This window comes from Triticum aestivum, chromosome 2D (assembly GCF_018294505.1).
Source record: "Triticum aestivum cultivar Chinese Spring chromosome 2D, IWGSC CS RefSeq v2.1, whole genome shotgun sequence".
NCBI lineage: Eukaryota > Viridiplantae > Streptophyta > Magnoliopsida > Poales > Poaceae > Triticum > Triticum aestivum.
The window spans coordinates 28099642-28124551 of NC_057799.1; the positions used below are offsets into that span (position 1 = coordinate 28099642).

The 24910-nt window shown below is 46.4% G+C and overlaps 1 protein-coding gene across 1 annotated transcript; it reads right to left on the reverse strand.

Moving 5' to 3' along the window:
• Positions 1 to 3630: 3630 nt before the first annotated feature.
• Positions 3631 to 4314, reverse strand: LOC123048458 (uncharacterized). The gene has a single exon (XM_044471558.1). The coding sequence runs from the start codon at positions 4312 to 4314 to the stop codon at positions 3631 to 3633; it is 684 nt and encodes a 227-aa protein (XP_044327493.1).
• Positions 4315 to 24910: the final 20596 nt, after the last annotated feature.

Genomic DNA, 24910 nt, shown 5'->3' on the forward strand with positions numbered 1-24910 from the left:
CCTCTGCGATAGTCACGTCCCATATTAAGAAGGAAGCAAATCTTCACAGACCCGATACGTCGGAAGCTGGCCGTAAGGCATGCTCCTGCCTCTGCATTTTCGATGACGTCACGTTTAGTGCCAGTGGGGTGGACGTAATGCTCGGTTTGCTGATGTTTTTGTTGTCAGCAACTTTCTTAACATGTTACGCCCGACAGAGGTACGGTGTTACCCGACGTAGAGGCATGCACGTAACTAACTGGAGGCACGGAGATGTGATTCCAAGGGAGGTACGGACGCGAAAAGGATCGTTATGCAAGGACGTGAAGGTGTGCCTCTGCTTTAATTCATTGTGGGGGGCATGGACTATGAGCTCCATGTGTTTTCGAAGGCATTAGGCCTCATTAATGAACATATCAGAGAGAAGGTGAATCTTTTGGTTGACGTGTAGAATGTTGCGTAAAATGACGTGAAGCCAAGTTACGCATGGTCCCCTTGGTATCAGAGGCACATAGGCACATAAGTCCCTATTGTGGTGCACTAGAAATAAACTTGTGCAAAATACATGTAAACTGCAAGCAAACTACAAGGTTAACTACAACACAAGCAAACGTAAATTTATAACAAGCAAAAGGCAGTCTTGAGGGAAAGCAAATCTAATGAGAAATATAGAATGTTCTAGATACTTTTGTTGGCCGGGACCATCTGCTTCAGTACTCGTAGTCGCCACAGGACCTAGCGTGCTTCCTGGTCTGCTCCTTCTCGATTTTTGCCCGGTGAAGCCCTTCCTGGATGATGCTGAGGCGGCTCCATACCTCGTACACAGCGTAAGCGTCCTTTGCCGCATACTGATGTGCCTCATGGACAGGGGCATGCACGCCCAGCGGCTGCGTTCTGCGTTGGTGAGCTCTACGTTGTGGACAACGATGCCTGAGACGTCCCCAAGGGAGTCCAGAGGCTTGGTAGCTGTAGGCACCCTCCATTCCTTCTGGATGTCGACGAAGTGGGCGATCTCCAGTCCGACGCGGCCGAGCATCTCTATGTCGCCGTCGAAGGAGAAGCCAACAAACGTGTACCTGGGGTCCGCGAGGAAGTTGTCGAACTTGGTGCTGTTCTTGTCAGCCGCGCTTAGTTGGAAGAGCAGCACCGGATGATCCTTGCCGACGGAGAGCTGGACGAGGGCGGGTTTCTAATCTTCGCCATGGTCGTTGGTGTACTTCACATCAACTCCGACGATCTTGTGGCGCTCGAACTGGAGGTGTCGCTCGAACTGCTCAATGGTGGTCGCCGCCTTGTGCAAGTCGTTGGTGTGGATCACGTGCAACTTTGTGTTGCCGTGGGCCTGCACCTCCATGAATTCCCTGGTGAATCCCATGGCCTGGAGCAGTTGGTCCTCCTGCAATCTGATTTTTCGTGGGGAACAATGAGTGGGAGCACAATGGCGATTTTTGTTCTTTGTGTGTGAGAAGGCCGCGGCGGGAGTGTAAATTTAAGGGCGGGGAAGTGGCAAAGGAGTGCACGATCTCACTGTCGACGCGGTTGTGCACATCGTGGGTTCTGGATCATGGTTTTTCTTTATAAAAATTAAAAATAAAATCAGCAGTTATATTTTTAACAACCGTCGTATCTCCAGCAAGTCGTGGAGATGATCGTTGTCTTTCGTTGTTTGCTGTCAAATGTTAACTTTTACAATCTCGTGAGGCATGCAGCTATATTTTTAACAACCATCGTATCTCGTGGGGCATGCAGGGGCAGTATGTAGAGGCACAAGTCTCTGACCAAGAGAAGCATGCTTCAAGTGGCAGCTTTAACTCTCAGACACATGGGCATGGTACATTTATTGGGAGTGGCAATTGTTTTCAGTGATACATTCGCTGGTAGGAGCAGTGCTGTGTTTCTTCAGAGGCACTGTTGTGTGTCCGTGTTGCAACTGACGCTACGAGATGGTCAGAAAGAACGAGAAGCAACGAGACGCGTGGTCATGCAGCTGCAAGAAGCACTCATACAACTAGAGGCGAAACGAGAGGCACAGATACGATGCTACGTGATGCACGGAGTTGAAGCTACGTGATTGGACGGACGTCTATTCGTGCTATGGTGCTACGTGAGGCACGGGCACGAACAAATAGCCGTGCACTCAACTACATGCGCAAAAAGCCACAGATGTGTTTCCGAGAAGCAGCGGCCTCCATGGTTTTACCGCAAGGTGGGATTCAAGATTTATCCAGGGCATTCCGAGTTTTACAAGTGTAGGAAGAATCGTTTTTCACTTATATATTCTGTGGTAGAGGCACGGCTATTACTTGTGTGACGAAGGAATGTACGTCGAATGTACGTGACGCGAGGATTGACAATAGGCACCCGTTACTGGTTTCCCGGAATGTTTTTGAATTAACTGCGAGAGGCATGAATGTGCCGACGGAATAGGCACGGTCATGTCTGAAATAGTTGCAAGGTCGTCCCTAAGGTGTCCTATACGCTTTACAGTTACAAGCACGGTTGTCGTTCTTGCTGAGGCACGGAGGTGAATGATGGAGCCTATGCCTTTGCGATAGTCACCTCCCATATTAAGAAGGAAGTAAATCTTCAAAGACCCGATACGTCGAAAGCTGGCCGTAAGGCACGCTCCTGCCTCTGCGTTTTCAGTGACGTCACGTTTAGTGCCAGCGGGGTCGACGTAATGCTCGTTTTTCTGATGTTTTTGTTTTCAGCAACTTTCTTAACATGCTACGCACGACAGAGGTATGGTTTTACCCGACGAACTAGAGGCATGGACGTGATTCTAAGGGAGGTAGGGACGCGAAGAATCGTGATGGAAGTACGTGAAGGTGTGCCTCTATTTTCAAGAAGCTTTCATTGACACGTTTTCATTGTGGGGCCATGGCCTATTAGTTTCATGTGTCTTCGAAGGCATTCGGCCTCATTAACGGGCGTGAAGTCAATTTATGCACGGTCTCCAAAGGAGTGGAGGCACCGAAGTGCCTTCGTGGGTGTTTTAAGTAGCTAGTTGGTCTTATTGACGGACAACCGTACCTCTGTAGTGTTCTTCTCTGAGGGTCACGGGCGTAAGCAATGTTTTCCAAGGAGAATAAACACCTAACTATCTATGTATTCAAAATGTCACCGAAGGAACATCGTGCACTGCTTTTAGGAGCATTCTGTAATTGTTGTCCCTGCATTTCGACGCTGCATCCACAAAGGTACTAGTGCATTGCATGCTCGTCATTTTTGTGGATTGCTATGTGTACCTGCTCTGTGCGTTATGCTAATCGTATAGTATCTGTACTGTGTTTATATTTTTCAGTTCATGCCAATATATTCTAATAATAGAAAACTGCAACATTGCACTGGAAATAAACTTCTTCAGAAGATATGTAAACTGGAAGCAAACTACAAGGTTATCTGTACTGTGTTTATATTTTTCAGTTCATGCAAATATATTCTAATAATAGAAAACTGCAACATTGCACTGGAAATAAACTTGTTCAGAAGATATGTAAACTGGAAGCAAACTACAAGGTTAACTGCGACACAAGCAAATCTAAATTTAGAACAAGCAAATGGCAGTCTTGAGAGAAAGCGAATCTAACGAGAAATCTAGAATGGCATGAGCAATCTTCTAGTTACTTTTCTTGGGCGGGACCACCTGCTTCAGTAGTCATAGTCGCCCCAGGACCTTGCGCGCTTCCTGGTTTGCTCCTTCTCAAGTTTTGCCCCGCGGAGGCCTTCCTGGATGATGGTGAGGCGGCTCCATATCTCGTACGCCGCGTAAGAATCTTTTGCCGCATACTCGATGTGCCTCATGGACAGGGGCATGCGCGCCCAGCGCTGGTGCTCTGCGTTGGTGAGCTTCTTCTTCATGTTGTTGTAGTAGTCGTGGACAATGATGCCTGAGACATCCCCAAGGGAGTCCAGAGGCTTGGTAGCTGTAGGCACCCTCCATTCCTTCTGGATGTCGACGAAGTGGGCGATCTCTAGTACGACTCGCCCGAGCATCTCTATGTCGCCGTCGATGGAGAAGCCAGCAAACGTGTATCTGGGGTCGGCGAGGAAGTTGTCGAACCTAGTGCAGTTCTTGTCGGCAGCGCTCAGTTGGAAGAGCAACACCGGATGATCCTTGCCGATGGAGAGCTGGACGAGGGCTGGTTTCTGATCTTCGCCAACGTCGTTGGTGTACTCCACATCAACTCCGACGATCTTGTGGCGCTCGAATTCGAGGTGTCGCTCGTACTGCTCGATGGTGGTCGCCGCCTTGTGCAAGTCGTTGGTGTGGATCACGTGCAACTTGGTGTTGCCGTGGGCCTCCACATCCATGAATTCCTTGATGAATCCCATGGCCTGGAGCAGTTGGTCCTCCTGCAACCTGGTTTTTCGTGGGGAACAATGAGTGGGAGCGCAATGGCGATTTCTGTTGTTTGTGTGTAAGAAGGCCGCGGCGGAAGTCTAAATTTAAGGGCGGGGAAGTGGCAAACGGGTGCACGATCTCACTATCGATGCGGTTGTGCACATCGTGGGTTCTGGATCGTGGTTTCATCTCCCTGGTGGTGCGGTTGTGCACATCCTTAGTTTTTGACCGTGGTTTTTCTTTATAAAAAAATCAGTAGTTATGTTTTTAGCAACCGTCGTATCTCCAGCAAGTCGGGGAGATGTTCGTTGTCTTGCATAGTTTGCTTTCAAATGTTAACTTTTACAATTTATCTCGTGAGGCATGCAGGGGCAGTATGTAGAGGCACAAGTCTCTGACCAAGAGAAGCATGCTTGAAGTGGCTGGTTTAACTCTCAGACACACGGGCGTGGTACATTCATTGGGAGTGGCAATTGTTTTTAGTGATACATTCGCTGGTAGGAGCAGTGCTGTGTTTTTTCAGAGGCACTGTTGCAGCTGTCACTACGAGATGGATAGAAAGAACGAGAAGCAACGAGAGGCGTGGATATGCAGCTGCAAGAAGCACTCATACAACTAGAGGCGCAAGTAGAGGCATATATACGATGCTACGTCAGTCACGGAAATGAAGTTACGTGGTTCACAGACGTCAATTCGTGCTATGGTGCTACGTGAGGCACGGGCACGAACAAATAGCCGTGCACTCAACTACACGCGCAAAAAGCCACAGATGTGTTCCTGAGAAGCACCGGCCTCCATGGTTTTGCCGCAAGGTGGGATTCGACATTTATCCAGGGCATTCCAGGTTTTACAAGTGTAGGAATAATCGTTTTACACTTATATGCTCTGTGGCAGAGGCACGGCAATTACTTTTGTGACGAAAGAATGAACGTTGAATGTACGTGACGTGAGGATTGACAATAGGCGTCCGTTACTGTTTTTCCGGAACGTTTTTCAATTAACTTTGAGAGGCATGAATGTGACGATGGAACAGGCATGGTCATGTCTGAAATAGTGGCAAGGTGGTCCCTAATGTGTCCTGAATGTATCACCTGTAATGCTGCACTGTTACAAGCACGATCGTTATTCTTGCAGAGGCACGGTCATGAGAGTCATGAATGTGTCGACTCAACAGGCACGGTCATGTCTGAAATAGTTGCAAGTACGAGATGGGCAGAAACAATGAGAAGAAACGAGGGGCATAGGCATGCAGATGCGAAACGCAATTATACAGCGAGTAGCATAGCTAGAGGCACAGGTACGATGCTACGTGAGGCACGGACATGAACCTATGTGAAGGCATGGATGTTTAAGGTGACTGAGCCATAGGGGAAGGCGCTAGGTTTTTAGGAGAAGTGTTGTGCGGTTGACAGAGGTGTATGCTTGAGCTCATCGCAACAAACTACTTGGCATGACACTATTCTGCGGAGCACCATAGTGAAAAATATGTATACTACTGACGTGCGGAGCTAGCAACGTCACTAAACTATTCTGAAACATACTTCACCACAGCCATTCATCCTCGATTATTATTCAGCGAATCCCTTTATTATTATCCAGAGATAAATAAACTAACCCACGTAAGTGTTTCACCTTCTTTGACAGGGAATTTTCACCACCGTCCCCTTGGACATAATTATATGCTCAGTTACATACCATGACATAACTAAATAACAAAACTGATGTGTACAGGCTGTTCAAAAAACAGACATAAATTACTAAACTAGGAAGTATAGCCACCGGCAACGCTCTATCAGGAAAGGTCGTTGATTATCATCCGCAGCAGCTTCATGTTTCCCAATGTTGGCCACCGCTTTTCAATTGTGACAAGGACAATTGAACCAACCTTTAGCTGAGCTTCCCGGGCAAAATCTGAAAAACTGGTCACCTCCATTCTGCCGTCGGTTCGTATGGAGTACGTTGTGCTCATGTCTATTGCATCATACATCTCTGTTAGGCTGATACCACCGTTTTGAGGTAGATATCCCAGGTTCATCTTTAGAAGCCTCACAATGGCAGACGGGATTCTCTGCAGATTGTACCGATATTACTAGATAAAATCAATGTACAAGGACATCAAACATCGAAAATAGCAAACAAAACCATGGCAGTGGATCAAAACAACTATTCAATGACTAACCAGACGACCATTTATGACATTGGTGACGTTTAGACGCTGCACAAAGGGTATGGTGGGGAAGTCGTCAGACTCAAACACATAGTATATCATCTGTCCAAATTGTCTGTATGAGAGGTTTACGCCTCGACCGAACACTGTTTTCCCAATGTACTCCCTCTCCGAGTCATTTAGAAAATCAAGAGCTGCATGGAAAAAATAACTCATTTTCAAACAAATTTGTTTAAACAGATGAAGTCGGTATTTAAGTTTAAAATGAATGGTTAAATTCAATGCATGTGATCAAATTGGGATGATAATCAACAGAATTGCGTAAAATGTTTTCAAAATAACTTTGACTGTAAGTATGTCATTAATTTAGTGGACAGGGGTAGGAGTACCAAATTATGCTGATAAACGTAGTTGATAAACAGGATGGAAGTTGGTGCACTTACCTAGTGATGGTTTAGGGAGGGGCCTGTGACCTCCTCGAGAATCACTGAGTCTCAGATCTATCTCAATGGATAGACTCCCAGTATCCAGGTTTATGATGATTAGATCTCGATAATGAAGATCGAAGTCACTAATTAACTTTTCCCAGCCAGGTCCATGAATTTTAGACCGGTTAGGTTCATCGGCGATGTAGATCTCATATGACAGATCCTCGTTGGTGATCATTACTGGATTTCTTTGTTTTCCTTCTTCTTGAAATGCTTCCTCTTTCCACCGATAGATTGAAGAAGTGGCTTGCTGCCTGCAGTAGCATGGCACATACTGCGAAAGAAAAAAAATCTTACCAGGCATGTATAACCAAGACAGATAGCGCTTATCATATATGTACCAATTGTTTTCAACATGTTGCTATTTGATAAAACAAGGTACATCAAAAATTGAAAACATATCATTAAATGCTTAAATGTAGGCATTCCATTCAAACAATATGGTAGAAACTTTTATTTCCTTCATCAGAAAGATACACTAGTTGGTAGTAACTGATGGGCAGCATGGGGTGGCAAACATTTCTCCTTAACAGGCATGTCTTGAAGCATCGAGGAAGATGCACTGTTATCACGATATGAAGAACGCCTGACTCCAGTCCGGAGCAACCGAAGTTGGTACATGTATCACAGCACATGGTTTCCCCGGAATACGTTGCAAAACAACGTTTATATGAAATTCTCAACACAAGGAAAATTTTATTATCTTGAAAAACTATTCGGCTAAACCAGCATTTTTACATAAATAGTCGTTCACAAGCAATTCCCTAAAAAGGATTTCTACTGCTTGGTTTTAAAAGCAGCTTTAGCAAATGTATATTTCAAGACAAGACAGGCAAAAAGGAGAAACAATAGTCTATCATCAGGCGGCTCAAAGGAGTGTTTGTAACATTAAAATTATATGTAAATTGGTCGGAGCTGCACCCAGCAAAAACGTCATCCGCGACCATACGCCACCGTCGCCGACGCCAACCACCGGAACATGTGTGGCTAGGTGGTATTTGAAACGGGTGATCCATCAACGTTAACCTTGCCTCCAGCATACAGGACCCAAACGCTATCTTCAAGCACAGACGCCGACTCCCAGTCAACATCACCCCAAACGCCGACCTCCAGCACCCTGTGGCCGGTTAAGCAATAGAGCTCAACGTCTGGCCACTCGCTTGGACTTCCGGCCACCGCCGTTGTTTGCAAGACCTAACGGGCTTCAATTTAAACTACCAACCTCCCTTGGCGAAGTTCATCGCTCACCTGTGACTTGGACGCCGCAGGTCGCTGCAGCTCGTAGCATTCTCAAGCACAAACACCGACTTCAAATCAACCCCACCCCTAAGAGGCACGGGTCATGTACAGGTTCGGCCTCGTACTGCGTTGATTTGGTCTAGATCACAACGAATTTCCAGGCAATTCCTAGCATAACAACGCAGATGCGTCGCTTTCAATCACGGAGAGACGAAACCAAGAGAGAGGAAAACGGATCATAGCGAAAAATTCACATAGAAATTATGAGAAAATAGACTAACCCTGGATCTAGAGGGAGAATCGAGAGAGAAGAGACGATGAACGCTACAACGGGTGAGTGGGATGGGGCGATCTCGGTTGGCACAAAACAGAACAGACAGTTATAATACGTGCCTGCTCACTGACATGGGGCTACTGTACAGCGGCAAAGACAGGACTATATGCTTATTAGGAGCATAGAGGCACGCACGGACGGCCCCAACACGCACGGACTTACATGCAAATAAGGCACGGTTTTGTTTCTGTTTTCGAAATTTTCTCAGTGAGGCGTTCACTGAGACAGGTTGTGCACGTCCATGATGCACGACCACGCTTCTATTTTCCGAAGTATATTTCCTAGTACGGTCTCTCGGAGGGACAGGGACGTGAAGCCACGGTGCGCATCGTCCTGTAAGGATAAGAACGAGACGCACGGAAAGGCCTCTGTATTCTAAATGTACATGCGGACGGTTGGCACACAGTTGTACATGCGGACGACGCACAGACGTCTTTTGTGTTCTCCTAGTTGTTTTCGCATGACATGTCCATTCCTAGTTGTGTTCTCCTAGTTGTTTTTGGATGACACGGCCATTCCTAGTTGTGTTCTCCTAGTTATTTTTGCATGACACGGCCACTCCGAGGGACAGTGGAGTGAAGCCACGGTGCGCACGGTTATCCAAGGAGAAAATGCAGTGAAGTGCCTCAGTTTTCGTAACATTTTAAGTTGCTTGTTCACTGAGAGAGGCACGGGTGTATGTTTAAATGACGCAAGACCGTGCTACTGTTTTTCAAATTGTTCATTTCTGACACGGTCTCTCGGAGGGACACGGTGTCTGCAATTAAAAGGGGCACGTAATCTTTCGCTTTGACGAATTCTTCGGATGCATCAGTTTTGTTCAATATGATAATGAGAATGGAAACCCAGCATCTAAAAAGTGATTGGAGGTTCGTTGCTGACCTTAAGTCATTATCACAGCATTCCAAATGTTTTCAGAGACGTGTTCACACAGACGTATGATTTTCACAACCTCTTGATGCACGTTCGTTTCCTGTGGGGTGCACGGACGCATGTCGCTTTTAGAAGACAGAATTTCATGCCAAGCAACTGAGATAAACAAGAGGATACTAGTTTGATTTTTGAGCATCTGTGTGAACTGATTTCTTTTATCATAGGGTCCAGAAACATATGATCGATATTGAAAACAGAAAGCATGTACATAATTGCTTGACCATGTTTACACAATGCACTCATTCAATATAGCAAGTACATCTCTTCAGACCTATTTTCAGCATCCACAGTTGAATGGATCTGGCAAATCCAGATATTCAACACCTGTGTTTTTTTGAGTCCATGTGCATGTGCTCGCAAGTTGTTGTTAATTTAAGCTCTGTGCAATTAGAAGCCATTTTGTCCATCTGCAGTACATCTTCTTGCCGTTTGTAAAATTCACGAGTGAAATCTCTGCGCAGGCCAAACTTAAGCCTGATGGTCAGTAGCATCCTAGCATTGAGAATAAAGAATGTCACAAATTCAGTGTTTGCATCTGTGACTTCATAGTCTTCCAGCGTTAACGTCCTCAAACAAATGTCGCGATTATTGAGAAACACCCGTTGCTTTTGGCGCCATTCATTTGTTATACCTCTTTGATCCCATCCTCCCCCCTAAACACACGAGAAGAGCAAACTTAAGAGTTAGTGCCAGTATATTATGCATATTATGCATGGGCTTTCAACGTGTGTGAAATCATCACCTCGATAAACAAGTTTTGCAAGCATTGAAAGCATCGCAGCAAGTCAACAATCTCATCTAGATTAAAGCATGTCTGTGAGATAAACAAGGTCTTGACGGAATCCAGCACCGCGTGTAGGCTACTTATGCAGAGACCCTTCATTGAGCACATAACGTGATATTATTAGCTCGTGGATGTGAATCTCAAGTGCTTTTGAATAACGCAGGTCAAAGTAATGTGCAGAGGCAGTACCTGAATAACTGTAGTCCCAATGATGATATTTGTTTCGTTGGGTAATTCAGAAATTTTTCCCAGTGTGTCCAACACAGGTGCGGACAAAACTGTTATCTGTAGTTGTGCATCTACAGAATCATGTAGCAGTCTCCGGAGGGAAGGCGCATCCTCAATGATCAGTTTTCCTCCGTCGGAACGAATGCCAATGCTTCCAAGCCTAGCTGAGTTTATTCGTAGACAGCAGAATTTCTTGTTGCAAACAACCAACAGGCATTGCAGGGCAGGGCAACCGTGGTGGATGAACATCCGCAAGGAGACATCCGTTATATAAATCTCCACCAGCGAAAGTCTCCTGAGCAGTGGGAGGCAGAGCATTTCTACAAGATTGTCTTCTAGTTTGCACGTGGTGAAGGTGATGGTGTGGAGAGACGAGCGAAATCTCGAGATGGATGCCGGTGGCGACGGCATAGAAGAAGGGATTCTGCGTGCTTGCCTGGGCCCTGGGTAGAAGAACTTTGGGAATATATGATAGAACTTGAAAACCTGGAGTTGGTCCAGATTCCGAGACAGGAACAACTCATCGACGCCACACGGTTCGCACTGGAGGTAGCTTGTCGGGATGCAGAGGCGGCGAATCGGGCCCTTGTGATCGGAGAGGATAGATACAGGAAGACTGAAGCCATCAGCGACAGATTCTCTGCGGCAGTTGCAACTAAGATGTCGGTAGTGAGTTCCGACGTATGTTTCCTGGACGATTTTCTTGCCCGGGAGAACGCAGATGATTTGGCAACAGATTTTTTCCAGAGATCTGGTAGAACGAGTATCAAGGATCACAAGAAAGTCGAGATCGAGTGGTGCGGTGCGCCATATGCGGTGCCACCGAGATTCGAGCACTTGTGTGTGCATGCCTTCCTTTATGGGCAGACGATAGATGATCTCGCCGAGGATGGCGTCGGGAAGATCGCTGATGCGGTCCGGACCAGACTCAACATGGTTCTCGGATCCAGTGGGCGAGCCACAGCCGCTCCTCTTAACGAGCTTAGAGGGCACGGGTACAGCCGCGAACCTCGTCTTCTTGTTTCTAGAGGCACGCTTCTTCATCTCCATTGCCAAGCTCGTGCCGCCTCCGTTGCAGGTCTCTGTGCGGTGGATCTGGGAAAAGGGTTAGGGTTTTACGATCCATAAAGACGACAATATATATACGTACCTAATCTAGAAGATTTCGACAGACGTGGTGGAATAGTCACGGCGTGGACAGACGTGCGTCTTCACGAGGCACGGGTATCAACTGTCTAGATACACAGAAGTTTGGTGGGAGAGGCATGTGTCCGAATACTCAGTTAGAGACGCACGGTTGCGCGGTCTGTAGAGACACGGGGGTGTGGCGCCACGACACGGGGGCAAATGTCATGTGAGGCACGTGCGTGCAGGTGGTGGAGGCATCTAATTGCAGTCTGTACAAGCACGGACCTCGTTGAAGCCTCCACAGAGCCAGCTATCAACTCCCTGGATGCACAAAAGTGTGGTGGCAGAGGCATGCTTGCGAACACTCAGGTGAAAAGACACGTTTGTGAAGTCTCTGGATCCACGGCAGTGTGTCTCCAGCGGAACGTAAAAGCCACGGCTCGTGGCACGTGAGGCACAAGGGTGCAGGCTCTGGAGGCACCGAAGTCTAGCCTCTACAGGCACGTACGATTGTCAACCCTCTGAATGCACAAAATTTCCGTGGCAGAGGCATGGATTAGAATACTCAGCTATGTAGGCACGGGTGTGTATTCTCTGCAATCACAAGGGTCACGGCAAGTGTCATGTGAGGCACGTGTATTGAAACACCAGAGGCACGAAAATGAAGCCTCTTAGGAACGAGTGTCAGCCCAATGGATGCACAAAAGTGTGGTGGCAGAGGCATAGGTGAGAATGCTCTGCTGGAGAGGCACCGTTGTGAGCTCTCTGGACCCGCGAGCGTCTGGCTCCACGGGCACCTAATAGCCATGGCTTATGTCAGCTATGGAGGCACGTAGATGCACGCGCCGGAGCCACTGTTGGGGAGTCACTACACGCACGGGCGTGGCGTTTCTCCATGCCTGACTCGGCATAAACCCTCTCTGGGTGCAGAAAAGTGTGAGCAGAAGGCGCCGAAGTAAGGGCTCTACATGCACGTGTACCAACCTTCTTGATACTCAGTTAGAAAAGCACGGTTGTGAAGTTTCTAGACAAAGTCTGACCTTAAGACGAAGAACAATCGTCATGTCACGAGACACGCGTTTTTATTGGCCTACCAATCATGGACTTGCTTCAGTATTGGAAAGGTTCCCACTGACGATTTCATTATCAGTGGGAACATGGTACTATACTAACAAAGAGTCAGTGTCGTGACGGTAAAATACTCAGAATCTTTCCGCTGAAACATTAACGTTTGCACAGTAACAACACTTTATAATCAAGGATTGTTATGGCAAGCTTACAGACGGTACAAAATATTTACAAGGGTTGTCTGTTCATGTTCAGACGAAACGCACGTTTAAAAGGGCGCAACAAAATGTAACCCTGCAAGCTTGGACAACTTACTCCAGCTCTGTGTTCATCAGTCACATCTGAATGGGTCCGTCAAATCCAGGTATTCAACACGCATGAGTTTTAAATAAAAGAACCGGTGCTTGCACGCTCCTGATAATATAAGGCGAGCACGTTCAGAAGCCTTTTTGTGCCATAGAAGATCCTTTTGATGCTTTTCGTAAAATTCTTTCGTTAAGTCTTGGTGGTAGCGATAGTTAAGCCTCATGGTCTCAAGCTTGCTTGCACTCAGAACAAAGAATCTCACAAATTCAATGTTTACCAAGCAGGGTTCATAGTCATCCTGCGTTACTGTCTTCAGACGAAAGTCATCTCGTTTGACAAACGGTCGGTGCTTACGACGCCATGTATTTGTTTCTCCGCAACAGAGTCCTCCCTAGATGTACATGAAGAATGAAAATACTTAAGCTCTAAAAACAGAGATTCTGTCGAAAGAGCATCCAGTGTAAGGTATTTATTGGATTCTTTGTAGATACGGGTGTATGTAATACTAAAACATGTCTAGCCACGGGTGTATCAATTTACAGACGAAGGTAAGACAAGCCTTTTAAGACATACAATAGAAGTAGTACAGTATGCATGTTATGGGCTTTCAATGTGTGTGAGAATCATCACCTCGATAAACAAGTTCTCAAGGCTTCAAAAGCATTGCATCAGGGAAACGGCCATGTCCCCTTCAAAACACATCTTGATGAGCAAAGTCTTGACCATTTGAAGCACTGTTGTCAGGCTGACTGCCGGCAAACCCTGCATGGTGCACGCACAACGATTTTAAAAATTGAACAAAAGGTTCTATTACATGAAATTTGTTTACTCGGGCAAATGCAGCTGAAAACTAGGTACCTGGATAATTGTAGGGTTACGCGTGACCTTGGATTCAGAGAAAAAATCATGGAATTTGCCCACAGTCTCTAGTTTAGGTGCAGACATGATAGTTATCTGCAAGTTGCTGCTGAGAATATCGTTAAGCAACCGCTGAAGTGACGGGGCATCCTCTATAACAAGTTCACCATGTCCACCGCGAATTCCAATGCTTACAATGTTACGTGAGTTTATTCTTATGCAGCGGCTTTCCATATTCCAAGTAAGCAGTAGGCACCGGAGTGCGGGGCAACTAGAGTGGATGATGCTTTCAAGCGAGATGTCTGATATACCAACGTCCACAAGTGGAAGTCTCTTGAGCAGTGGTAGTTTAAGAGCCTGAATGTAACTGTCTGGTATTTGGCAAAGAGCAAAGGTGGTGGTGTGTTGGGAGGATGCAAATGGAGAGAAGGACGCCGGTGCAAAAGGCGCAGATGATGGGTGTGTGAGTGGTCATACGACACACTCTCTCACGAAATCTTGGAACATGTAATAGAACTCGAGCACCTGGAGATTGTTCAGTTTGGATGATTTCAACCAGGCGTCGACGGCGGAGGGTCTGGATTGGAGGTAGCACGCCAATATGCAGAGACGGTGAACTGCGCCCACATGGGCGGAGAGGATGGCATCCGGAAGGGTCGTATCGTCAGTGCCAGATTTGCGAGGGCACCGAGTTCCGAAGTGCCTTTCGCGGGCGAGCTCCCAGGTAGGAGGCGCCACGGAGATTTTCTCGATATGAACAGTTTCTAGATGCTTAAAAAGACAAGCGGCAGTGATCTCATGGCAGTCAAGATTCAGAGGAGCGGTGGGTCATAAAGGACGCCATCGACGATTGAGGATGCGTGTACGGATGCTATCCCTGATGGGGAGACGAGAGATGATCTCACCTAGGATGACGTTCGGGAGATCGCTGATGCGGTCCGGACGAGTTTTTTCCCGTGCTCCCCAGATCCGGTGGGCGGACCCTCACCGGTCCCCGCCGGTACTGCCAAACACTAGAGGAATGCGTCGTCGGTGGCACGAGCCTTGCCCTCTTGGTACTAGAAGCGTCGGACTCCATCTAGGAGCGACGGGTGCGTGGATCTGGAAAGACGGTTTGGAGGACGGAGGTGTTGCAAAACACCATTTATCAAAAAAACTAGTATTTTTTAAGTGATGCCGTTGCAAGAACAGTGACATCGGACAGTGGCAACAACCCGTAATCCATGCCTCCACTTGATTCACGCACATGCCTCTCCGAGCAGCGTGTCACTACAAACATACTGAGCACGGACGCACGATCGCAACTCTTCTTTTTGACATGGGACGCACGACCGCAAGTTTTCTTCCTAATATAGGACCGTGCCTCCGCTTGCTCGACCAACGTGCCTATCTAAGTACACGACTCAGCTGAAATAATGACAACCGGGAAGCACGACCGTCCCCTCTTATAATATATGACCGTGCCTTGACTAACTTCACGGTTGTGCCTCTCTTACTGCACAAAGTCAGCTAAGCTAATCATAGCACAGAGGCATGACCATGAGTCTTCTTAACACAAGACTGAACCTGCACTAGGTTCAAGTGCCTCTCCGAGCAAACATGCCGAACCGAGAGACACACCCAGAACAACAACAACAACAGCGACGACAACCACGTTTAGGATCGCATCTGCTTTCAGTACCATAGTTTGAATAAGAATTTGAACTGATAAGTTCTATTAGGTATGTACTATGAGGATTTGAACCGCACTCATAGTTTGAAATAACACACGTACGATACTTAACTTAATACCACAGTAGTGAAAATTTATGTGGTGTAATGCTATCCCTCCATCACCGTACACATATCGCGTCATTCCATTTTTTTGTAAAGACCGGTGATCACAAGTGAGAGCGAGTCCTGCACGCGCACAATGTGCCACTGGATACTGATGAGTACAAAGCAATCAACTGTCAGCCTAGCTGCATCTGCAAAAGCAGAAATCCCGGTGATCGCCATCCTTCCATCTTTGTGTATACAGTAGGTGCCAGGCAAATCAGCGCTGCTGAAAATTTGTACAAGCCTGATGCTGCCCTTGAGAGGCAAATATCCAAGCTTCACCCTAAGATCATTGGTAACAATAGCTGGGATTTTCTGTACAATAACAAATTATTCTGGCATTAGACTACGTATGAAGACACGCATGTTGACTGTGGTTTAGAGAAAGAAACAACGACGTACCAAACGGTTTGTGTGAACATTGGTGAAACATAGACGGTGCACAAAGGTAATGGCAGGGATGTGTTTAGCATTTAGGACTAGTTTAATCATGCAAGCCATGTTGATATAGGAAAGTTTTATGCCCCGGGTGTAGACTGTCTCGTCTATGTAGCTCCTTTCCGATAAACTGAGGCCTTCAAGGGCTAAATAAATACAACCATGTATTAGCCACTATGTGTGAAGCAATGAATAGAGCAGTTAAAACTAAAATAAACAAATATTGGCTTTTAAAAGGGAAATTACAGTTTTAAACTACATTGTGAGTACGAAGAAAGATTTAATACATTATATCACAGGTATTAAGCACATAATTAAATATCAACGGCATACCACAGTAAAATTATAATAGATAAATGTTAAACCAGAACAAATATTGATAAGCGATCAGAAGATACCAACGGAAGGTTTGGGAAACACTTTGTGACCTCCTCGAGATTCACTCAACATCAAGTTAATGGGAAAGAAGAAGTCTTCTGCTTGCAAATCCAATTGTACAATATCACCATAAAACATATCATAGTCACGTATCAACTTTTCCCATCTAGGTCCATGAAACTTAGACCTGTGGTTGCCATCTGTAAACTTAATCCTGTAAGACAATTCCTCAGTAGTGCCGAACACAAGGTCAAAATCTTCGTCTTCAAAACCATCCTCGAAAGCTTCATCTTTCCATAAAGAGATCAAAGAAAGGACCTGGTTCCGGTAGTAGCATGGGACATACTGCATAAAAGTAAAATTAAGACAAAGGTATATAAATGTTTTACTGATTTTCAGAAAAAAAATGCATGAAAGAGTTTTTTTTCCTTGAAATTTCTTGGCTTTCAGGCACAGGCACAGGCAACATCTATGACATTTAATTAAACCTATACAAAACAATTGAACTTCTAATTACATCAAGGACTATAAAATAAAAACAAGCATGCGCAGTATAGTTCGCTCCAAAGGAATACGTGTGGTTGCTGACTGCTGAATAAAGATAACTGTAACAAATACAGTGACGAAGGTTTTTTACTGGCCACCCGTGATTTGGTAGCAAAACTTACCAGGCATGACTCATAACAACGAGGCAAAGACACAATCAAGAAAGATTGGGCAAACTCAGATTCAACACCGGGACAGTTGAGGTTCCTGCAAACATCACACACCATCTTTGTCTGCGAGATGTAACAATATATAAGACTCGGGTACATTAATTATTAAAGAAAAATTTATTTCAACACTCCGTATTGGTACAAAGAATTAAAGGACTATATATCACTGATACACGCTTGTTTCAACGAGTAAGATAGAGCGGAGCGAATGCTGATATGGTGATATCCATTGATGTTAGTGTCTCTGTAAAAAATGAAAGAACATGCACAGACCTCTTCAAATCTACAAGCTCTTGCAGCGAACTAGCTGAAAAAAATCAACTGTTGTCCTCCAAGATTATTCGCCTATAGAACCTCTTCAACGGGGTAGGATATTAACACAAACCTAAAATTAAGAGGGTAACATAATACAAGAATCCATCTAAAACAAGACAGTGCGCAACGCATAAGTATTAAGCAGAGGGGAAATTTTTTACTGTATTTCAGAGCAAGTGGGCAAATCGTAGATCCATCTATGTGGACTGTAGAGTGAAGAAGACGAAGCAAGAAAGACGGAAGGAACCAGAGAAGGGGAGCGGAAGAGCAAGTGACTCGGGAGGGAAGACGCACATAACGATGTATTTATGGAGTAATTATGGAGAGGGAAGAAATTTTGTGTACTCGCTCGCCAAAGCTGAAACTACTGACAACAATAAATGGCTCCTTGCCAGCCCAGCGCAAAAAAAGGGGCGTGGGAGGGGGGTGGGGGTTGGTGGGTCTGGCGAGTAGGTGGAGTATTTGGTCGAGCCGGACCATGTCGAAGTCCCTCGCCTTCATTTCCCCTCTCGCTCTCTCTCACTACATCTCTTCCCCCCCCCTCTCTCTCTCTCTCTCTCTCTCTCTCTCTCTCTCCTCTCGAATTCGACGCTGCCTACGGCATCGCATCTGCTCACATCCTTTGGGCCATGTCGACACAAAACTTCGGACAAGAGGGGAGGAAGGAAGGCCTGAACTTCCTTGAACTGGATTTTGATTTCTATGTAGGTGATTTCCTGCTACATACGGAGCGTTGAACTGGGGTTTGTTTTCCAAACAAAAGATCCGAGCTCTAAACATTCACGTGTCCTTGTAGGAGAACCCTGACACCATCAAAGACCATGATTTCTGTGGCAAAGAGCTCGACCGTCCTCTCTACTGTGTTCTTGACGATACCAAGCCTCTCAGGTGTGTGGCTTTTGAAGGAAGTGACACGGGGAGGAGGTTCTTCGGCTGTGCTGTGAAAGTTGGTCACTTTCGAAAATCCGAGTTACTTTCTTGTTGAATCAAACTGTTTGGATATAGGACTTGTAGTCTACCAAAGAAGACTGATTTCTTCTTGTGTTTTCCGGTTGATTGTAGGAAACATTGTGTAGTCCTTTTACTTTACATAAACGGGTAAAGGTCACTACTTATTTTACATCATTGAACACAAAAGAAGTGATCTAGACACTCTCATGTTTGTTTACAAATGGGACTTCTGTTTAATAGTCAGTATATTATTCAAAAAAACTCTCTAAATAAGTTGTCTACAGAGGTAGCTCCAGATTAATTCAAGCTGGCTTAAAAGAAACTTAGTACAATTATGAAATAACTCCGCGGACAGGTTAGGCGAAGCACCATAATTAGTGTTGTGGGTACCTAACCATTGAAGTGCCACATTGCACAAACACGGTTCATAGTTAGTTGAATGAGGTTATAAACCAAGTATATGTGAACTTTATTATATTCCAGATCTTCTGCAGCAGTGTATTAATAGTCTCTGTTTATTTTGTTCCTTTTTTGTTCGCAGAGAGGCGTGAACTGTGGAGTCGTCGAATGGGTTGACCGCCCATGGCCTATCATTATGCAGAGGTGCCTACCCAAGCTCTGGGGGATGTTAGATGAGAGCAATGATGATAGGCAAGCAAAGGATGAAGAGATAAGTAGGCTTAAAATGGATAATGAACAAGTGAACCTTAAGCTCGAGAATCTTGTTGCAGTTGTGGAAAGAAGTAATGTAACTACGATGAAGATTTACAGGCAGAAGAAGCAGATGGGTATCATTGATAAAGACGTCAAGCTCATTCAGAGGTCTCTCACAAGTGCCATTCATAATCTTAAGGACGACAAGGGTGAGATTAAGCTGGACAGGGATTTTCTGAAGGAGGATGTGCATAAGCTGAAGGAGAATAGAAAGAAGATGCAAAGCATCATCTGTGATCTTTTGGGGCAAGGGTTTGCGAACACTGATGACCTCCTGATGATCAAGGCTATCCTCGAAGAATGATCATTAACAGTTGCCTTCTTTCGAAACGTTGCAAGGGATACTCGTCTAGTATAAGTTTATGCTTGGACATGGTTACTTGACTAAAGGCATGTATCTCATTTTTTCCAATCTTTCATAAGGTGTGTGACGGTCTACACACATCAAATATTGATCTCCTAAATATTTTTATATTTCAAAGAGGGCACATCCGGCAATCTTTCGTCTTGGATCGTTCCACGAGACATGGGTTACTGTAATCTAGCAAGGCACAGATGTCGCTTTGGCAGGCATGGGGAACCATGCCTCTGGTGACGTGGCACTGACTTGTCAAAGGCACGGTCCTATGTCAGACAGGAGCGCCGCACTAGCACTGACACACATAAAATCTACAATCTACAGAGTCGCGCATACTCCTGAAGCCGACGCACGCCAGTGCCGACTCGATTGTTTGTACTCAGACATAAACTCGTTCACGGACATGCGTTTACACGAAAGGCACGTACAGTCTGAGGTCGCTGGGAGCACGGTTTGAGATTAAGCAGAGCCACGGCCATGTGCACGTACAGTCTGCCACGAAAGGAGGCAGTGTCGTCTGGTCACTGCAGACGCACTGGTTTACATGCACTAGATGCACGTTCCTTGCAGAACAGGCAAGGCAGTGCCTCTTCTCTTCCAAATGTTTTTGTTCCCTGGTCGACGACCGCACACGAATGTTTTTGCAGCTTCACGATAGTGACATAAAACTATCAAATTTTCAGAACAGTGGGTGCATAGCACAAAAGCAGTGTTATAACAAGCTTACAAAATGGTGCAAAAGGATTCAGCCACATTTAGACATAACATAGAATCAGATTGGCGCAACAACATCTAACTGTACGAGCTTGAGGAACTAACTACAGCCCTGTGTCCAGCAGGCACAAGTGAACGGATCTGACAAATCCAGGCATTCAACACGCCTGTGTTTCAAATCCAAGCACAGATGATTGCAGCATGCTGATAACTTGAGATGGGCGCGTTCGGAAACTTTATTCTCCCACAGGAACAACTTCTGTTGTTGTTCGTAAAATTCTTGCACGAAGTCTGAGGGAAAGCGAAACTTAATCCTCATGGTCTCTAGCTCCGTTGCATTCAGAATAAAGAACCTCACAAACTCAGTGTTCTTCCCGCTTTTTTCATAATCTTCCAGCGTTATTGTCTTTAAATGAATGGTGTGTTCTTTGAGAATTGCATGGTGCTTGCGACGGCAAAAATTTCTTGCACCATCAGGAACGTTTCCTCCCTGAAAGCACATAAAGGTTGAAAGATACTCAAGATCTATGGAAGGACAAAATGAACGATAAATTCCATGACCCGCGTCCCAATCAGTTCGTCGAACATTTCCCAAGATACGAATGTATGTATAATAATAAAAAATCATGCCTAGACATAGGGTGTATCCATTGCAAACGAAATGTGAGATAAGCTTTTTGAGATGCAAGGAGTGCTCCACTATGCACGGTATGACCTTTTCATTGGGCGTGAAAATCATCACCTGAACAAACAAGTTCTCCAGATTTGGAAGGCACTTAAGCAAGTGAATGACCAGGTCCACTTGATAAGTCATGGCCAAAAACAAGGTTTTGACAGATTGCCGCATTGTAGATAGGCTGGCCGTCGCCAAACCCTTCACATAACATAGAAAATAAAACATAAAATTATTAGAACAAAAGGTTGGATGACATGAAACTACTTTCTCAAGGAAATGTAGCTGGAATTATTGTGAAATGTCAGTACCATAAGACCTGTGGAGTCAAGCGAGATCCTGAATTTGCCCAAAGTCTCCAGTTTGGGTGCAGAGACAATGAATACCTCCATGTTATTGCTCTGGAGATCGTGGATCAACCTTTGAAGTGAGGGGGCATCCTCGATGATGAATTTTCCTATCTCACCACGGATGCCGATTCTTACAAGGTTAGGGGAATTTATTGTGATCCGATGCCTTTATCCATTGCAAACAAGCAGCAGGCACTCGAGTGCAGGGCAACTAGAGTTGAGCATGCTTTGCAACGAGAAGTCTGATATATCAACCTCAACAAGCAAAAGTCTCTTGACCAGTGGTAGTTCAAGTACCTCTACATAATGGTCTGGTATCTGGCAACACGCGAAGCTCACAGTGCGCAGAGAACATGAAAACCGAAAGACGGACTTCGGTAGTGAGGGCGTAGATGAAGAGCATGTGTGCGATAGTTTGACAGTTTCTTTCACAAATCGTGGAAACAGGTAGTAAAACTCAAGCACCTCGAGATTGTTCAATCTGGGGGACTCAAGCCAGGCGTGGACAGTAGAGGGTCTGCATTGAAGGTAGCACGCCGGTATACAAAGGCGGAGAACTGCGCCCACATGGCTGGAGAGGATGGACTCTGGAAGGCGAGAACCATCACCAGGAACTGTTTTTCCCTTGCCAAGTTCCGATGTATCGTATACGAGCAAGCTCCTCGCTGTAGACAGAGACCCTACTGATGATCTCGACATGAACTGTTTCTAGGGCGTTAAAAAGACGAGCGACAGGGATCTCACGGCAGTCAAGATTCAGAGGAGCGGTCGGCCAAACAGGACGCCAACGACGTGCGAGAATCCGAGTGCGGATGCCCTCCCTAGTGGAGAGACGGGAGATGACCTCACCGAGGATGGCGTCCGGGAGGTCACTGATGCGGTCCTCGCCGCTTCCAGCCGCTACCGCCAAGCCACCAGAGGACGGCGACGCCGATGGCGCGAGCTTCGCCCTCTTGGCGCATGGCGCATCGGAGTGGATCTCCATCTCCGTCTCCGTTGCTGGGATCGCGCTACCTGCGAGCGCCACTATATGTGGCGTGGATCTGAAAAGACCAAGGAAAAGGGTGTGTCTAGGGTTTCGAGACGCCGTCCGTTCGCCTTAAATAGCCGGAGCCTGGCCTCGGGCGATGAGCTAGAGCGGCGTCGCCCGAGGGGACGCCCGTCGGACCCTCGGGTTTCCAGAGCGGCGCCACGTGGCATTCACACCCGAGTAGGTGGGGACGCCCGTCGAAACATAACTCGGGACGGGAGGGAAGGGGAGAAGAGTGGAGGGATCTGTTCAAAATGATTCCGTTGACTCTATCACCAGGAGAGGCACGGTATGGCGGCCCAGACAAGCATGCTTGCGTTTTACGTGGGGTCACGTTCGTGCGTTTATAGTGGAAACCTGCGGCAGCCGCCTCATCCTTGATTCAGTGTTTTGGGTCACAGACACGGGTATGAAGCGCTCAAAGGCATGGTCGGTGGTATTACATAGAGTCACGCTAGCCTGTGACTCTATCAGACGAAGATGCACGGGCATTTAGCCCACAGAGATGAACCTTTGTCTTACGCACAGCCACGGACGTTTACTCTGCGCGGCACGGATTGGCCTATAAGAGAGACGCTGTTTTTAAAATCTTATTTCCTTGTATTTAAGAGCACAGACGTGCAGTCCATACAGACACGGTTCCGTACTGAATTGTGTCACGCTTCTTTCTTGATAAAGGCGTCGACGTTCGTGGCTGTCTGTGTTTCAGTGTCAAGGGTCACAAACATGGGCATACAGCCCTCAAAGGCATGGCGTGCTATTATATAGAGTCACGCACAAAGGTTTTCTGATTGTATTCCGAATGAGTCGGTGGGCTCGGTCAAAAGGAGAGGCATGCACGTCAAGCCCTCGGAGGCATAGTTTGTTCTTTCTCGGAGTCACGTTTGTGCATTTATTACGGAAACCTAATAGATTCGGGCGACTGTCCTTGTTAGAATTGTTTTCGTTGTATTATTTTAACTCAAATGCATGAAGACGACTTTCTGTGTGTCAGTGTTTCAGGTCACACGCACGGTTGTCAAGTCCACAAATGCACGAAGGCGACTTTATATGTTTAGTAGCGTCACTGTCCTTTACGTGTGTCAGTATTTCAGGTCACAGGCACGGTTGTCAAGCCCACAAACGCATGTCATGTAATTATCCAGAGTCACCTTCGTGTCTCTTTGTGTTCCAAATGCATCCGTTGACTATATTACCAGCACAGGCACGGTCGGGATGTCGAGGGAGGCATGCTTGTGTTTTACGTGGAGCCACATTCGTGCGTTGATTGCCGAAACACAATGTTTCGACGGGCGTCTCCACTTACTCGGGTGTGAACTCCACGTGGCGCCGCCACGGAAACCCAAGGGTCCGACGGACGTCTCATCCGGTGACGCAGCTCTGGCTCGTCGCCCGAGGCCAGGCTCCGGCTATTTATGGCGGACGGACGGAGTTTCAAAACCCTAGCCACACACTCTTCCATCCTCTGCCCGCCTCCAGGCCATTCATTCCTCTTGCTGCTCTCTATCCTGACCCTCTCCGCCATGGCTGGACAGGAGGAGACTACTGCGGAACCCAGTGTCCAGACACTGCAGGAGATCAAGGCCGACGAGGGTTCCTCATATGTAAGTTCACTCTGCTTCCGCTTCACTTGTTTTTTCTTTCCTTTGGCTACTTGGTTTAGTTGTGAAACGTGAATAAGCCAGAAGGAGTCACGAAACCCTAGCCACATCCCTTTCGTCCTTTTGTCTGCCTCCAGGCCATCCACTCCTCTTGCTGTTCTCTATGCTGACACTCTCAGCCATGGCTGTGCAGAAGGAGACTCCTCCAGAGCGCCATGTCCAGTCGCAGGAGAAGATCTCGGCTGGCGAGGGTTCCTCATCTGTGAGTTCTCTCTGCTTCGGCTTCATTCATCTTTTCTTTCTTTCGGCTACTTGATTTAGTTGTGAAACATGGATCATTGTGGTGAGCTTCATCCTAATGTTGATGAGGGTGCGTCCTGCCATCAATCTGACATCTTCTCCTTTGACCAACTGAAGAACCTGTTCAATACTGTGGAAGACTTCGTGAAGATATCCACGAAGTTGGACGAAGAGAACAAAGCCATCATTGCACTTCTGATGGATGAGAAGGCGCAGCTCGAACTTCAGCATGATAAGCTGAAGCTGGAATCATACGTTATGAAGAAACAGATCGAGGAACTTCGCGCCGAGCAACCAAAAAAGAAGTCTCGCCGGACTAAGTAGACAACAGCGACCCTGATCCTCGTATCTGAAGCTGTTAAGTAGTGCACTAAAAGTTTCTTATTTTGTCTTCCGTTACCTCGTCCCGTCAGTAACTTTGTTAACAAATTTGTTTTACTTTCCTGGGTCACGTTCATTCCAAGTTTATGGGCACAGATGAACATTAATGTAACGGCCAGTTCTAGGGACGTTGTTTTTAAAAGCACGGACGTGAAGTCTCTGCAGCCAAAGTTTTTGAACCAACTAGAGTCATGTCTTGTGCACACATGAAGGCGTGGACATTCCTTCCTTTCTTTGTTTCAGTGTTTCGGGTCACAGGAAGGCATAGTCGGTGGTATTACATAGAGTCACGCTAGCCTGTGACTCTATCAGACGG

Coding starts and splice junctions, on each gene's coding strand:
- LOC123048458 (XM_044471558.1), bottom strand. CDS start 4,314: ATGGGATTCATCAAGGAATTCATGGATGTGGAGGCCCACGGCAACACC.